Source organism: Mobula birostris, chromosome 23, assembly GCF_030028105.1.
Source record: "Mobula birostris isolate sMobBir1 chromosome 23, sMobBir1.hap1, whole genome shotgun sequence".
NCBI lineage: Eukaryota > Metazoa > Chordata > Chondrichthyes > Myliobatiformes > Myliobatidae > Mobula > Mobula birostris.
The window spans coordinates 2,606,839-2,624,138 of record NC_092392.1 but is presented as its reverse complement, the minus strand read 5'-3'; the positions used below and the strand labels follow the sequence as shown (position 1 = coordinate 2,624,138).

The window sequence follows — 17,300 nt, the reverse complement described above, 5'->3', positions numbered from 1 at the left end:
ATTTAAAAAAGATAATTCTTCTGTGTTCTACAGACTGATGAAGTTTTCTCCTTTTATGAATCCAGTCATTCAGTGCTACTGGAAGCTGTTTATTCTGAGACAATGGATTTGTTTGTGAGAGAAGGGATACGTTCATTGTTGGTCCAGTTTACACACCCTGCAGTTGTAATATGATGAGGTCCCCAGAATATGGTGCCTGTTCTTACCAGTTCATCAAGTGATAAGCGGTGCTTGCTGGTTGGGTACGAGTAAGTGTAAACAGAACTGGAACACCAAGGATGTTGACTTGGCAAATTTTCTGCTTTATGGTGGTAGAGATTTTTAGATTGTCATTAATGAATCCATCTGCAATTTATAGAGTACTTTTGGGCTCCATATCTAAGGAAAGATGTGCTGACTCTGGAGAGGGTTCAGAGGAGGTTCACGAAAATGATCACAAAATTGAAAGGCTTATGAGGAACATCTGATATCTTTGGGTCTGTACTCAACTGACTTCGGAGGGATGATAGGGGAATCTCATTGAAGCCTACCAGATAATGAAAGGCCCAGATAAGTGGACAGAAAGATGTTTTCATTTGTGGGTGGTCTATGATCTAAGGGCACAGCCTCAGAATAAAGGGCAACCCTTTAAAATTGAGATGAGGAGGAAGTTCTTCAGCCAGAGGATATTGAATCTGTGGACATCATTGCCACAGAGGGCTGAGGAGGCCAAGTCATTGGGTGTATTTAAGGCAGAGATTGATAAGTTCTTGATATGTGAAGGTGTTAAGGATTCAGAGAGACGATGGGAGAATAGGGTTGAAAAAAATCGGCCATGATTAAGTGGTGGAGCAGAATCAAGGGGCTGAGTAGCCTAATCCTGCTCCTATGTTTTGTGGTCTTATAAATTTAGGAGCAACTTCTTTATCCAGAGAGTGGTTAGAACACAAAATGCGGATGTTTGAGAGGGAACACTACAATGGGGAACACGGAGATTTAATTAGAGATGAGAGAAAAGGATGCGATATGCAGATATAGTATGGTAAAATATGTGACAGGAAGGTAATCGGAGAATGAACAGTTGGACCACAATCTCTGCTTTTGACCTATGAACTCTACATTTTTGGTAAAATGTGCTTTGAAAAGCATTGTGAAGTTAAGTATAAAAGAGGGAATACTTGCAACACGCTGGAGAAACTCAGCAGGTCAGACAGCATCTATGGGGAGGAATAAACAGTCAATGCTTCAAGCTGAGACCCTTCATCAGCACTGGAAAGGAAGGGGGAAGAAGCCAGAATACAAAGGTGGAGGAGGCATAGAGAAGAAACTGATGGGTGATAGGTGAAACCAGTGGAGGAGGAAGGTGGGTTGGTGGGGGAGGGGATGAACTAAGAATCTGGGAGATGATTGGTGGAAGAAGTGAAAGGCTGAAGAAGAAGGAATCTGATAGGAGGAAGGGAAGGAAGAAGGGATCCAGAGGGAGGTGATGGGCAGGTGGTGAGAAGAGGCGGGGTAAGTGGGGAGCCAGAATGCTGAATGGAAAGAGAAAGGGGAAGGAGAGAAATTAGCATCAGATTGGAGGCTACCCAGATGGAATTTGAGGTATTGTTCCTCCAACCTGAGAGCAACACTTTCAATGTAAGGCAGTGTAGTGGTACAGCAGCCAGTTTGCTGCAGTAATCCAGGTCCAGTCCAGATAGTGTTGCTGTTAGCTGTTATATCTCCGGGTGTTCCAGAATTAGCAGTTAAATTCTCACACCATTCTGTAAGGACTCTGTGGAATGCTTGGGTTTGCCCAGGTGCTCCATTTCCCTTCCACAGTCCAAAGATGTACTGGGTACATTAAATGGTCATTATAAATTATCCCATGATTAAATTAGGGTTAATGGGATTTGTCAGAAGTTGCTGAGTCCTGAAGTTCTTGTGCCTTCTTCCTGATGGCAGCAGTGAGAAGAGAGCATGTCCTGAGAGGTAGAGGTCCCTGATGATGGATGCTGCTTTCCTGCAACAGCACTCCATGCAGATGTGCTTAGTGGTTGGGAGGCTTTACCCGTGATGGACAGGGCCATGTCCACTACTTGGTGGAGGATTTTCTGTTCAAGGGCATTGGTGATTCCATACCAAGCTGTGATACAGCCAGTCTATATATCTCCACTAGACATCTAGTCATAGTCATAGTCATATTTTATTGATCCCGGGGGAAATTGGTTTTCGTTACAGTTGCACCATAAATAATAAATAGTAATAGAACCATAAATAGTTAAATAACTATAGAAATTTGTTAAAGTTTTAGGTGTCCTGCCGAATCTCCGGAAACTTCTAAAGAAGTAGAGGCACTGCCGTGCTTTCTTCATAATAAATCAATAACTAATTAAACCTTAGGCTGAGCTTGCACTCCTCCCCTGTGATCGTGTGGGTTTCCCGCAGATACCTGTGTTTCCTCCCACATCCCAAAGACATGCTGTTTGGTGGCTAATTGGCTGCTGTCGACTGTCCCTAGTGTCGGTGGGTGGAAGAGTGGAGTAATGGGCAGGTGAGAGAGAAAAGATTACAGGCAAGTAAGTGTGGAGAAAGGGAGTGATAGACTACTGAGTGCTTGCATAGATTCAGTGGGCTGAATGGTCTCCTCTACTTTAAGAAAGGTTCTGAAATAGGAAGGTAATACTTGAAATAACTTGAGCTGCAGCTCTGCCAGTGGCTGGAAGATCAGCAGTTCCAGGAAAATGCAATAACTGTCGTCAATTCCCTCCACTCTTTCCCACTTGCATTTAGCTGCTATGGCTCTAACAAAAGCCATAACCAAATTAGGTCAATAAGTGTGACATGAAGAATTAGATCTTTACTGAGAGAGAGGGAGATGGATGAGATTCCACATAGGGTGGTGCTAGTAGACAATGTGCTAATGCAGCCAAAACTATTAACTGTACGAGTAATGTTTGAACAGTGTATACATCAATTGAATCCCAATATTGGATCCGTGCCTGTAAAGCTCTCAGCAAATTACAGTTGTTGAGCTACCCTCCGCAGAGAATTCAATAGATTCATGAGTGTGTCTTTTTCTTTATGCACAATTCTTCTACAACATTAATGGACTCCTGTTAAACATTCTTAAATAAATTTCTCATTTACAGAGCAGGACATACACAGTGAATGATAGCGCCCTGCAGGGTGTTTTTGAAATGAAGGAGCTTGAGACACAAATACTTAGCTCCTGAAACTGGCATCAAAGATAGACATGGTGGTGAGGAAAGCATAAGGCATTCTGGTCTTCAGTGACTGAGTCTCGGAGTACAAGGCTTGAGGAAGCAGATGGATGGGAGTTGTATGGAGGGCTATGGTTCAGATGCAGGTCGATGGGACAAGGCAGAATGACAGTAACAGATGGGCCAAAGGGCCAGCTTCTGTGTTGTAGTGTTCTATGTTCAAAACATTGGTTGGGGAACACTTGGGAGTATGGTGTCACCACTCTGCAGGAAAGCAGGGTTTAAGCTGGAGAGGGTACAGAATGGATTCACAAGGACGTTGCTTGGGTTAGAGGGCTTGAGTTAGAAGGGGAGTCTGGATGGGCTGGTCTGATTACCCGGGAGTGAAGGGGCCTAGTTAGTGACACGGCAGAGCCATGGTACCTCCTATACCTAATAAAGTGGCCACTGAGTGTATGTTCATAGTCTTCTGCTGCTGTAGCCCATCCACTTCAAGGTTTAGCATGTTGTGTATTCAGAGAAGCTCTTCCACACACCGCTGTTGTAATGCATGGTTATTTGAGTTACTGTCACCTTCCTGTCAGCTTGAACTATTCTGTCCATTCTCCACTGCTCTCTCTCATTAACAAAGTGTTTTTGCCCAAAGAACTACTGCTCACTGGATTTTTTTTTTGTGTTTCGCACCATTCTCTGTAAACGCTAGAGATTGTTGTGTGTGAAAATCCCAGGAGCTCAGCAGTTTCTGAGATACTCAGACCATCCCGGGGCTTTATGCTTTGGCTCTTGGTAGGGTCACCCATGCCAAACAGGTCAAAGGGTAGAGGCCAGACTAAGAGTGGTTCACCAATCCTCCAGGTTCAGGGGTTCAGCTCAGGGCCAACAACCCTGACTGGTCAAATATAAGTTGTTACCGAAACAGCAATGAAGAATCCTTCTACATCTGATTGCGACAATGTTCCTGAGAATCCACCTAGAACTTATGTGACTGACAGTCGTGAAAACCGAGAGGAAGCTACTGACACAATGAAGGAAGTCAGAGACGGAGGACCTATATTGCTGCCACAAATGCCAGGGTAGTGAGTACCGCTGGCAAATTACCAGATTCCAAAAACGTACAGGTTAGTGGATGTATGTGGGCAGTGCAGGCTGGTTGGGCTGATAGTGCCTGTTATTGAGTTTTTATCTCTAACGTAACTAAATAAAATAAAAAGATCAAAAACAAGTGGTCTGAAAGGATGGTGGAGTCAAAAGCCCCATTGCAAAGTGGGCACTAATAAATCACAAACTGGGAAGTGAAGTTAATCTGAACAGTCTTACTGGGAAGTATTGACAAGATGGACCAAATGGCCTGCTCTTGGGTCCTAAATCACCACGGTCTGGACAATTGTGAAGAGTTCACACATTGGTTTCTTTTCTCAAAATGTTGTGGTGCAGGATATCGGCAAAATGTTGTGGTGAAGATCGTTAAAGTCAAGGTAAGGTGTTAGCCAGGACATAGAAAGGGGTCAAAAGACTCTCGTTGTTGAAAAGCTCAGAAAGAATAAGTTGGACCAGAAGATGGTGCTGAGTCTAGACCCAGCACCAAAGAGGGGGACTTTTTCTCCGTGTACTCTCTCCTTCTTGGTCTCTGAATCCAGTTCAGTCTTACCAACCCATATGGTGCAGACTGAGATACTTTATTAGATGTATGGTTTCTGGCAACAGTATTGATTCTTCATTCTCACAGAATAACTGCCATCTTGTTGACAAATGTGGCTTCTGGAAAGTCTGTAGGGCTTCATTTTCCATTGTGGAACCTGGGAGAAGTTAACATAAAGTTATTATCAAAGTACATACTGAAAACATTACTATATACTACATTGAGATTAATTTTATTGTGGGCATTTACAGTAAATAAAGAATTATAACAGAATTTTACAAAAAAGCTATACGTAAACAGAGAAAGACTGACATATAACCAATTGACAGAAGAAGACAAACTGCAAATAAAAAATAATACTGAAATGTTAGTCTGTAGGTCTTGGAATCAGTTCAGGATTGAGGTGAGTGAAGTTATCCGTGCTCATCCAGGAGCCTGATGGTAGTAGGGTAATAACTATTCCTGAACCTGGGGTGTGTGGGGCCAAAGGGTTCTCTGCCTCCTATCCAGTGGTAGAAGTGAGAAGAGAGCATGGTCTAGATGGTGGCCATCCTTGGCGATGGATACTGCATTCTTGTGGCTGCGCTCCATGTCAGTGCACTCAATGGTGGGTAGGACTTTGCCTGTGATGGATTGGGCTGTGCCCACCACTTGCTGTAGTGCACTTCTTCTAATTTAAATTTGGCTTGAGGTTATCAATATGCATGGTCATCATCTCCTTGCTGGTGGTGGTGGTGCTTGTGCATGGAACTGAATCCTTGTGAGCTCCAGAACTTGGTCTCATTAATAATTGGAATTTGCTGTCATGCAGATGGGAATCCACGTCTGGAATTAGCACTCCCTTAAATGAAGTAAATATACCGGTACTGACGAAGAGAGTTAGAGATCTGTTCTTTGTTCCAGAGCAGTTCACGGTCTTCCCAGTAAGGTAGCACTGTGTGGCACCTGCTTTTATGCAGAAAAATTAAGAAGGATTGTGCCACACTAAATTGTTGACAATAATCCTTCCATAGATTATCTGTTGGTGTATGTACAAATGAATCCCTTGACTAGGCTGCTGATTGTCAGTCTCTTCCAGATACTCATTATTTTCAGTGCAATTAGAACAAAGAGCAAAATCTTTGAGTTGCTTGATGAGTTTTTCATCTTTTTTTTTCCCTTTTCAAAACCCCCAATCCTCTATAGGTGACAGATGGCTCTGTGGTTGCACTGGTTCCCAAGCAAACAACGGCGTACAATGCTGTCAATAATTCGACTGTCTCTCGAACCTCAGCCAGCAAATATGGTGAGTTCTATCAGCCCCATATTGACCACTCCTTCTCCCATTTCACAGCACATCCTAGATGAAGCTTATCTTCCATTGTCGTCCTTCCCCCTGCCAGTGTGGGCTTGTTGTTGTTTTGGATCAAGAATCAGAGAGCTGATTAACAAGAGAAATGACAGAGGATTTATACAAACAGACATTATCCAGTCTAATTAGCTGCTGCCGCTATTTATGCTCTACAATTTTTGTTTTGTTTTGAATACAAGGCTAAGATTTGTTGCCTCATCATAAATGACCTTCAGCTCAACGGCTTGCAAAGCCATTTCAGAGAGTGAAGCATATAACTGTGGATCTGGAATCAGATATAGGTCAGATCCAGTGAGCATGGCAGGCAGACGAAGATGATACGTTTTCTCATTTACATTTTATGGTCAATGTTACTTGTTTTCTTTTCCATTAATTCTAGGTCTTTGTCTAATTAGCTATATTTAATTTATACAAAATTATGAAGGTATAGATAGGGTAAAGTAGGCTTTTTCCACTGAGGTTGGGTGGGATTACAACCAGGGGTCATAGTTCAAGGGTGAAATTTCATACGTTTAAGAGGAATATGAGGGGAAACTTCTTCACTCGGAGGGTCGTGAGAGTGTAGAATGAGCTGCCAGCACAAGTGGTGCATGCAAGCCCAATTTCAACTCTTAAGCGAAGTTTGGATAGGTACGTGGAAGGTAGGGGTATGGAGGGCTATGGTCCCAGTGCAGGTCGATGGGAATAAGCAGTTTAAATGGTGTCGGCATGGACTGGATGGGCCAAAAGGCCTGTTTCCATGACTCCATTAATTCCTCAGCTGTTGCATTGTGGTCTGAAGATAAATACTCTGAGCCTTCTGAGCATGAATTTGGCCATGTAGTTGTGTACTTCAACGATGAGAGGCATAGACGGAGTAGACAGCAGCACTCTTTACCCAGGGTGGCAGTAGATAATACCAGAAAATTTCCTTTTCCAGTGATTGGAGGAAAGTTTAGGGCAGGTGTCAGTTAGGTTTTTTACACAGAAAATGGTGGGTGCCTGGAACACACTGTTGAGAGTGTTGCTGGAGGCAGATACATTAGGGACATTGAAGGGAATCTTGGACAGGCACATGGATGAAAGAAAGATGGAGGGCCAAGTGGAAGGAAGGGTTAGATTGATCTTGAAGTTTTTTCAACCACACTCCTAAACTGTGGAACTCAATACCTAAAACTATATGGGATGCAGACACAGCTGACACTCATAAATACCAGCTCACAACCTATTTATTTAACCTTGGTTTTAACTAACATCTTTTTGCCTTTTATTTTCATGTTTGTACTTTTATCCCATTTTAAAGCACTTTGAACTGCAACATCTGTAAAGTGTGGTGCCTTACCATGCTAGAGTCGCTAGATTTACTGACCTCAGAAATCCTGAGCATATGAGAGGGGCTAGTTCAATACCAGTTCACATTCCCTTCTCTCTTACAGAAACCATGATCCGAAACACGGGCAGCCCTGACAGCCTGCGCTCCCGCACCCCAATGATCACTCCTGATCTGGAGACCGGAGTCAAGGTCTGGCATCTGGTCAAGAACCACGAGCATGGGGACCAGAAGGAGGGCGATCGGGGCAGTAAGATGGTGTCTGAGATCTACCTGACACGACTTCTGGCGACAAAGGTAACATCCAAAACCTAACAGGGGGGTGGGGGGGGGGCTATAATTTTAATGTGATTGGAGGAACGCATGGAAGTAAGTTTTTTGACACAGAGTGGTGGTTGTATGGAACATGCTACAAGGGGCGATGGTAGTCGCAGATACATGAGGAACATTTAAGAAACTCCTAGGTAGGCACAAGGATGAAAAAAATGAAGGGCTTTGTGGGAACAAAGGGTTAGACTGATAATAATAGTAATAGTCACTTCATTTCTAGAGCAGTTTTCATACAGATAAAGGAGTTCAAAGTGCTTTATAATGGCATAAAATACAAACATGAAAATAAAATACAAAATAAAAACAAAAATAAACATGAAAATAAAAGACAAAAAGATGTGAGTTATAAGCAAGGTTAGACAGGGTTTGAGCTAGAGTTCAGAAATGTCAGCTGAGTATGCATCCTTTATAGTTCTAGGTATTGAATTCCACAGTTCAGGAGCATAGTTCAAAACCGATGATCTGCCAATGATCTTTTGAGGGAGACTGTTTAAATTTAAGAGACCGGCAGAAGAAGACCCAAAACCTCGAGTAGGATTATAAAATGAAGCAAATCTTTGATGTACTCCGGTCCCAGACCATTGAGAGCTTTAAAAACAAGTAAGAGAAATAAAAGATCTAGGAAGCCAATGCAGAATAGTTAGCAACACACATCAAAGTTGCTGGTGAATGCAGCAGGCCAGGCTGTACCTCTTCTTAGAGATGCTGCCTGGCCTGCTGCGTTCACCAGCAACTTTGATGTGTGTTGCTTGAATTTCCAGCATCTGCAGAATTCCTGTTGTTTGCAGAATAGTTAGGCTGGGAGTGATATGTTCCCTCATCCTGGTTTTAGTTAAAAGTCTATCAGCGGCATTCTGAATGAGTTGAAATTTGTCACTTAGATCACATTGTTTCCTCATTCCGATGTTTGGTCTGAACAACAATTGAACCTCTTGTTCATGTCTGTATGCTTTTATGCATTGAATTGCTGCCACACGATTGGCTGATCAGATATTTGCATTAATGAATGTAGAAGGTAGAACAAAGAACAGCACAGGAACAGGCCACTTAAGCATCATGCCAAGCTCAACGAATCCCTTCATATTTTGCCATTCTCTGCTGACCTAAAGGCCTTTTGAACAGCACAATTGTATCTCCTTCCACCAGCACCCCTCCTCGCCACGTCGGGGCAGCAAGGTAGCGTAGTGGTTAGCTTAAACACTATTACAGCGCCAGCCCCACCACGCGGTCTGTAAGGAGTTTGTATGTTCTCCCCATTATCCTGCGGGTTTCCATGTGTGGGTGGGTAGTTTAATTGGTCAAATGGGTGTAATGGGAGGGGGGGCACAGGCTCATTGGCCCAAAAGCATCTATTACCATGCTGTATCTCTAAATAAAACAAATTTCTGCTTTTATTTGTACCTGGAAACCTATCTGTCTTTGAATAAGGAGGTATTAAATTTATTTCTCCCCCATAATTTAAATCTGTCCCTGGATCAGTGGTTTAGAAATCTGGCTGCATTAGCACTACATTCTGAAAGGGAAAGACAGAATTAATGAAAAACAGACAGAAAGACGGAGGAAATTACACAGGGAATCAAACAGCCAAAGGGACCTAAATCAAGTTATTTTTTGAATTGTTAACAATATTGATATTTTACATCGTGAACGATTATTTCCTGCGGTTGCGGAATCGGTAGTCCATGAAATCTGCCATAAGTTATAGTGAATAAAAAATTGCATTAATATCTGAAGCAGAGAGAGCGTGGAAAGTGAACAGAGCAGCAAAGAGACAGAACAAGGCAGGATCAACTGAATATATTCCAATGCCTCATAACTATAGCAAAATCAAATGTTCTTTAGATGCAGCAGCTACTCCCCAGCGCCCAGTACTGGGTGCTAGCTTTAAGTTGTTGACAGTGCTTCAAAGTTTCTAGTCAGAGAATTCAGTCGTCTAAAACTATTTATATTTAGTGTGGGTTTTTAAAATTATTGTGTTCTTTATCTTTCGTGGGTTTTTTTGCTGCATCGGATCTGGAGTAACAATTGTTTTGTTCTCCTTTACACTTGAGCACAGCAAGTAACATTAAACAAATTTGAACATTTGCACAAATAATAATAATTTATTGTCTGCATTCTACCAACATTTGAGTGGAAATCTGGGAACTTGTTCAGAAAGTTGGTCCACTTTCAAATATTCGTTTTTGACAGGTCCGTTATAAACAGAGTGGAGGATCTCTGACAAGCAATTTTAATCTGAATATTAAAGATGCTGATTTTAATTCTGCAGAGCTGGGTAGGTATTCATCCATACAGGGAGAAGACCTGGTGCAGTAAACGACCCATGTTAAATGAAGCATCACAATTAGAAGTCGGGAGGAATCGTCTCCTATTTGTTTCCTGGAGATCTGCCCAGATGATTATTGTGCTGTTCAATCCATTTTACTTAAAAAGTGATGAAGAAGTGAAGCTTCCTTCTGTTCATCATTTGTGACAAATTATCTGAAATGCGTCACCCAAGTATGCAAGTGGCGAGAGCAGGAGGATGCCATCTGGCCTTTTGAAGCACTCCCTGTCTTTTCGGCCTGGCTGTGGCAGGCAGCATGGCTGGTCAGCAGAGTGAGTGAACCCAAGTCCTTGGTGTTGCCAGCTCTATTTGAGTCACACAGCCAAGAAACAGTGAGCAAGCAGAGGCTGCCTTACACTTTCAGCAAACCCAGTGGGCTTGATTCCAATTGACTCTGGGAGATGGTACTGCCCCCACATTTGGCTGGACACTAAGGTCTGGTCATAATTGGGATCTTGTGTGAGGACCCTAGGGAGGTGAGTATCCGAGGCAGAGACAGGGCTGTCTTGGGAAGTTTATCCGAAGAAGAAGTGGAAAATATCATTGAGTGCTACTTTCTGCTGAAATCAGTCCCTCACATGGCATCAGCCCTGCCCAGAACTGTCTCACAACATGGGCCAACCAACACAGCTCTCTGCACTGTCACTCACCAGACCTGAGCCCGGTCAGTGAATGCCAACAGACTGTTCCTTATGGGAGCGTCAGTCTTTCCTGCACTCTCGGAGTCGCACATGAAGTTTCGCACTCCCTCTTGCTCTCTCATTCACGCACTCACACCCTTGCACTCTCACACTCAGGTGTACACAAACTTACGCTCATTTCCAGACACACAAATCTGCAAAACTCACATTCACAAAGTGACCCAGTGAGAGTTGGTTATAAGGTAAAGAGTGAGCTGGAGTAGGATAGGTAGATGGAGGAATACAGTGAGAGATACAGTGACTGAGATAGTGATAGATACAGAGAAAGAGAAAGAACCCCCCCCCCCCCCCCCAGGATTTCAATATGTACAGTACTGTACAAAAGTCCTAGGCACATATGCAGTATGTAGCTAGGGAGCCTAAGACTTTTGCACAGTACTGTAGTAATTTTATGTATCACACTGCGCTGCTGTTGCAGAAAAATAAACAAATTTCATGGCTTATGTGAGTGATGATAAACCTGGTTCTGATGTTGGTCTTTATTGTGGACTGAGAGTAGGAAAGGGGCAGAGAGGAATTCTGGTTGGGAAAACAGGAAGGAAGCGGGAAGCACCAGGGAGATGTTCTGTAATGATCAATAAAACAATTGTCTGGAATCAAATGACTTGCCTGGTGTCTCAGGGCTGGGTGTGTCAAAGCACCCCCGTCCCCCTGGCTCTGGCACTCCTTCACTGCCATCTGTCCCACAGCCCTCCCGCAGAACTCCCTCGCCATTCTCAACATCCATTGCTTTCAATGTACCCAATGTTTTGGCCTCCACAGCCATCCATGGCAGTGAATTCTGCACATTCACCATCCTCTGGCTAAAAAAATTCCTCCTTGTCTGTGTTCTGAAGGGTCGTTCTTATTCTCTGAGGCTGTGCTCTCTGGCCCTAGACTTCTCCACTGTAGGAAACATTCTCTGCACGTCCACTCTATTTAGGCCTTTCAGTATTCGATAGGTTTCATTAATTAGCTTTTTATTCCTGATTAATTTAAGAAGTGCTTAAATACTCCAATTCTGGACATGGTTTACAACTCCCAGCTCCAAATAGATGGTCCTGGCTACTGGACTTAAACCAAAAACTGCAGCTACTATTATACTGCACCTACAGTATTTAAAACTTACTAATCCTGAGCACAGGCCCACCTCGGTGTTTTCATGCCTCGCTCTGGGGTCAATGAACAGGCATCCAATCGCATGATCCTATTAATAGAGTTGATGTACCCTCCCTGATTACAGCAATTATGAATCTGATTGGGGCATTAGTTTAATTGCCCATGTAAACCCATTCAGTCTGACCTGCCATGTAAATCCCCTCGATCTGTGCTTGTGCCCACTGTGTCTCATCTGTCTCTCTGTACAAAGCAGTTCTGCGAGCACAGAGGCAGAAACTTGGAAAGGCATTATTATCATTCAGGATTGTGTTACACATAGTGGGGATTAGGCACTATCCCTGGGCGATTGCTTCTCCTTGACCTTTATATTAGTCGGTTCAGTTAACAGCACTCGCACCTCTGAAAGATGTGTGCTTGGGGTTTGGGCTCAGTATATTTACACAGCGTGGCACAGAATTTTAGGTCAAATTCCATTGGTTTTCTCCTGGCAATTTGTCCAAAATTAAAGTTCCCACTAATTACATTTGGCATAATTTCCTGATTCTACATAATGATTTCTGCAGTAAAGCCCACCAGACTCAGACCCCGCCTACAATAATTGGTGCACCCACAGAGAGGGTGAGAACACAGCACTGGGACAGTACAGCACCTTGGCCCAAAATGTGTGTTGAACCAACTAAATCGGTAATTGAATGACCAACTAAACTAATCTTTTCTGGCCCCACAATCTTCGTATCTTTCCATGTTCCTTATATCCATGTGCCGATCTAAATGTCTCTAATGCTTCTACTTCTACTTCTACCACCACCCCAGGCAGCACATTCTGGGCATCCACCACTCTCTGTGTAAAAAACTTGCCCCTCACCTCCACAAGCTTCCAGTCTCAGAAATAATCACCTCTATTGGGTGCTAAAACAAAAGTAGTTTTAGAATCAAATTTCTATCTCTTGAAAACTGACCAGAATGGCCCAGCATACCTGGAAGGTCTTCCATTTTAATCAAGCCATTTTCAGACTTTTTTAATTTAGTCCACAGTCTGGTACTGCTTGGAATCAGATGAATCAGATTACTCTCACTATGAGGGGATTCACATTGCAATTAAAAAATGTTTTTCCATGATTAAACCCATCTTTCTTGGACTAATCAAATGACAGCAAGTTGCCCTTTTAATATTACAAAGAGTATTTGGTGAGACAGCACACTTCATTTGTCAGAGTTATTTTTAAACTGTGCAAGATTATGGGGTAAATCATTTTGAATAGATGCTTGCTTGGTGACATAGGGGTTCAGAGAGGGAAGCGGTGATCGAACATTTCTCAAAATGAGTCCAGTTTGCACCTGATGGCACCAAAGCCAAACATCCTATCCCAAAACATGTCAGTCAGTTAAGAAACCAGATCTACATGGTCTAGCCAGTGAGGTGCAAGTCTTTAGTATCTAATTCTCATTGGAGAGGTGGAGTGCAAACTCTCCAAAAGTTGATCGGAGCAGTCGTTTATTTGGGACAACACTTAAAGAAAAAGAAACTAGTTCAGAAAAAATTACAGGGGTGTATTTGTGACGCTCTATTGCATGATTGGGGCAGGAGATTATCGCCAAGCAGGTTCCTAACTAGTATCAGTTACACACACTTATGTGGCCATTAGATGCTACACTGTACTTAGAGCAAACAATTTTTAAATAGTGACAGTTGTGTGTGTTTGTGTTCAAAAAGCAGTGATTTTTGTCATTGGTAGTTGGTGAGCAATGTGCAGTAAGACAATTCGAAACTGTTTTGCTCACTGTCGTTTCAAGCATTTAGGCTTGCAGATGCCAGAACAGGCCAGGAGTGAAAATGAAACAATTTCACTACTTCAACAAGTTAAGAACTACGAAGAATTTGAAGGTATCACCAATAATCTTAAATGTTACAATGAAAATGAAGACATGGAGGATGCAATCGTCGACAGCATTGTATGAAGGCAGTCCACTATCTGCACTAGGTGTCTATGTTGATTTTGTTCTTTTACTATCAATCAAAAGAACATGGCAGTGTACACTGGATAAATTCCTCCATCGATGACTATTAGGGACTAATACACCATTTTATAGTACCTCAGCACTATTGTTAGTGCTATAATTTGTTCTGTATTTTATTTAGATACATAATTTGTTACTCAGTTTTTCTTTTTTATACCTTTTTAACTGTTTCCATGCAACTTTGGCTAATTGGGGCAGCTGCTTAATTGGGCCAAAATGTACTGGTCCTAATGTGCCCAAATTAACCGGAATCCACTGTAGTTGCTTAAGTTGGTAGAGATGAGTGATCAGTGCAACCTAGTTGATATTTTCCCCACCTACTGGATAAATAATATCATCTCCAGGGGAATCAAAAGGGCCCACAATGTTATAAGCACCAGAATAAGTTGTTAAGTTATTTTACCATCCCCACTTTGGAGTTCAATAAATGGGCTAGGGACTGGGGATTACAAAGATATCAGTAACGCTACAAAGAGGAAATTATTTCACCTCAGAGGGGCAAATCAGCGCATCAAGGGACGGTGTGACAGCTAACTAAAAATGAGTCAGCCAGCATAGTGGTTAGTGCGATCGCTTTATAGCGCCCGCGATCATCACGGCTAAGGAGTTTGTACTTTCTCCCTATGAGCACGTGGATTTCCTCAAGGTGCTTTAGTTTCCTCCTACATTACAAAGACATATGGGTAGCATTAGGGTTGGTAAGTTGTGGGCATGCTATGTTGACACCAAACTTGGTGATACTTGCAGGCTGCCCCTGCACAATCCCTGCTGATTGGATTTGACGCAAGAGACCCTTTTCACTGTATGTTTCGATGTACATGTGCAATAAAACTAATCTTCCAAATCTCATGTTAGAATGCAGCACCAAATATGTCCTTCTGCCCACTGGACTTCCACCTCTTGTCTTGATGAAGTTGTTGCAAACTTTGTTTTCCTTCTTGCTGCTGGGAAAGCTTACTCTGCATGCTGCTAGTTGTTCATTGAATCCAGATTCAGTCATCCTGAGAAAGGCTCCCAGGCCAGTCCTTGTGGAAATCAGCTGGGCCACTTTATGGCATCAGTGAGCAAGCTAGAGATGAAGCCTCTCAGTATGGCGGATCTCAGGGGAAAACTCAGAGCTTCTCCTCAGATGTAGTTTATTGAAGGAAAACTGAGAGAGAATTCAGCAATAAAATGAACCCTTCCTAACATTTCCAACTTAAGTACAGAAATCTTTATGCTAGATCTTTGCCTGACAAGTGTATAATTTACCTTGTTTGGCATTTGGCTTCAATAAATAAGAATGACTTGTTGTTTATGTAGGTAACTTATCCAACGGGGCCATCAGTGTCGGTTACAAGTAGCAATTTTTTTACACAAAATTGATTCCTCCTGACATGTTTAATGTCCTGAAATTTGTAAGCAAGCGTCACCTCATTTTCGTAACTGGCATAACATTTTTCTTCCAAAATGCCTCTGAGTCAGAGCAATGCTTGGGGCCTATCAGACAAATGAAGCCTGTCAGAATTGCATTAATGTTGTTGCCATCCTTAGCAGCTGTCAGGTACACAAAGTGTCTCTTCCACTTCTGGCCTTCCTCTCAACCACCTCCCGCACCTGTCTTCCCCCACCCCTCCTCAATTACTCTCCCGTTGTACGCTGGGATAAGCTGTCACTGGCCTGGTAGACATGCTAGAAATATCATGATTGTCAGCTAACACGAACCTTCCACGGTGTCTGAACAGAATGAAAACGTGCTGCTGTTGAGTGCCCGCCTATTCATCTTTATCAGTGCTCCGAGATGCAGCATTAACCCTGTAGTGAACTCACACATCGTTAACCACTGGGATTGCTTCATGAGGCCTACATAGATAGGCAGTTATTCTTTCTCATATAGAATCAATACTTAATTCAGTAAGTCAATTTGTGTACAAAAGTCTTGTGCCCTCCACTTAACAGACTTGGTAGGCCATGGCTTTTCATGCTTCCAGTATCGGTGTCAAGAATTCCTCTTCTCATTTTTAGCATGTGCAAAATGGAAAATATACACTTAGTGGCCATTTTATTAGGTACGCCTGTACACCTGCTCATTAATGCAAATATCTAATCAGCCAATCATGTGGCAGTAACTCAGTGCATCAAAGTATGCAGACACAGTCAAGAGGGTCAGTTGTTGTTCAGATCAAACACAGAGTGGAGAAGAAATGTAATCTTAGTTTTGGATTGTCACCAAAGATACTCACTAATTTCTATGGATTGACTTAGGAGAGCATTCTAACTGGCTGTATCACTGTCTGGCATGTGGGGTGGACATTGCACAGGATCAAAAGAAGCTGCAGAAAGTTGTGAACTTAGTCAGCTTCATCATGGGCACGAGCCTCCATAGCATTCAGGACATCTTCAAGGACTGGTGCCTCAGAAATGCTGCATCATCATTAAGGACCCCACCACCCAGGACATGAGCCCATCTCATTGCCACCTTCAGAGAGGAGGTACAGGAGCCTGAAGGCACACACTCAACAATTCAGGAACAGCTTCTCCCCTCTGCCATCCGATTTTTGAATGGACATTGAACCCATGAACACTATCTGACTACTCTTTTATTTCTGTTTTTGCACAACTTACTTGATTTAACTATTTCATATATACATGTATATACTTACAGTAATTCACTTCTTTTTCCTCACGTATTATGTATGCAAGGTGGTTGGAGTATACCAAAAATTGTTGATCACCTGGGCTTTTTACACACAACAGTCTCTAGTGTTTACGGAGAATTGTGCAAGAAAGAAAAAGCAACATCCAGTGAGCATCAGTTCTGTGGGTGTAAACGCCTTGTTAATGAGAGAGGTCAGAAAAGAATGGCCAAATTGGTTCAAGCTGACAGAAAAGTGACGATAATTCAATTACCATGTGTTACAACAGTGGTGCGCAGAAGAGATCTCCGAACGTACCACATGTTGAACCTTGAAGTGAATGGGTTATGGCAGAAGCCTTGATCTTCAGAGTTGGAACACTCTTCGTGACTTCTTATGGTGCAGGTTGAATTGAAGACTTGGGAGGATGCTGTGGTTAGCATGCAATTTGGGCTGAAGGGCTTGTTCCATGCTCTGTTACTTTATGACTCTGATTCCAGGCTTACTTAATACATGTTCTCAGCAGAGCAACAGCAGGAAAAGCTGAAAGAAGATAAGAATTGAATGAAATGAAAAGAAAAATAAGTAACGAAAGAATTGGACACGGTGCCTCAGTGACACGCAAACTAATCCAGTCTTTGTTTGGGTCCTGCCTGGAAGTTTAGGGTCTGTCCGGTTCTGCATTACATTATTTCAGTTGGTACCGCTGAGTTTCTGTCTCTCCTCCCCA

The 17,300-nt window shown here is 42.7% G+C and overlaps 1 protein-coding gene across 5 annotated transcripts in view; it reads left to right on the top strand.

The window, feature by feature from the left end:
• Positions 1-17,300, top strand: part of plxna4 (plexin A4) — an 811,940-nt gene that overhangs the window by 765,876 nt on the left and 28,764 nt on the right. For all 5 annotated transcript variants that reach the window (XM_072241488.1, XM_072241485.1, XM_072241487.1 and 2 more), the window contains exons 27-28: positions 6,007-6,106; positions 7,588-7,778. In XM_072241488.1, coding sequence (XP_072097589.1) covers positions 6,007-6,106; positions 7,588-7,778 — 291 coding nt within the window. The remainder of the gene's footprint in view (positions 1-6,006; positions 6,107-7,587; positions 7,779-17,300) is intronic.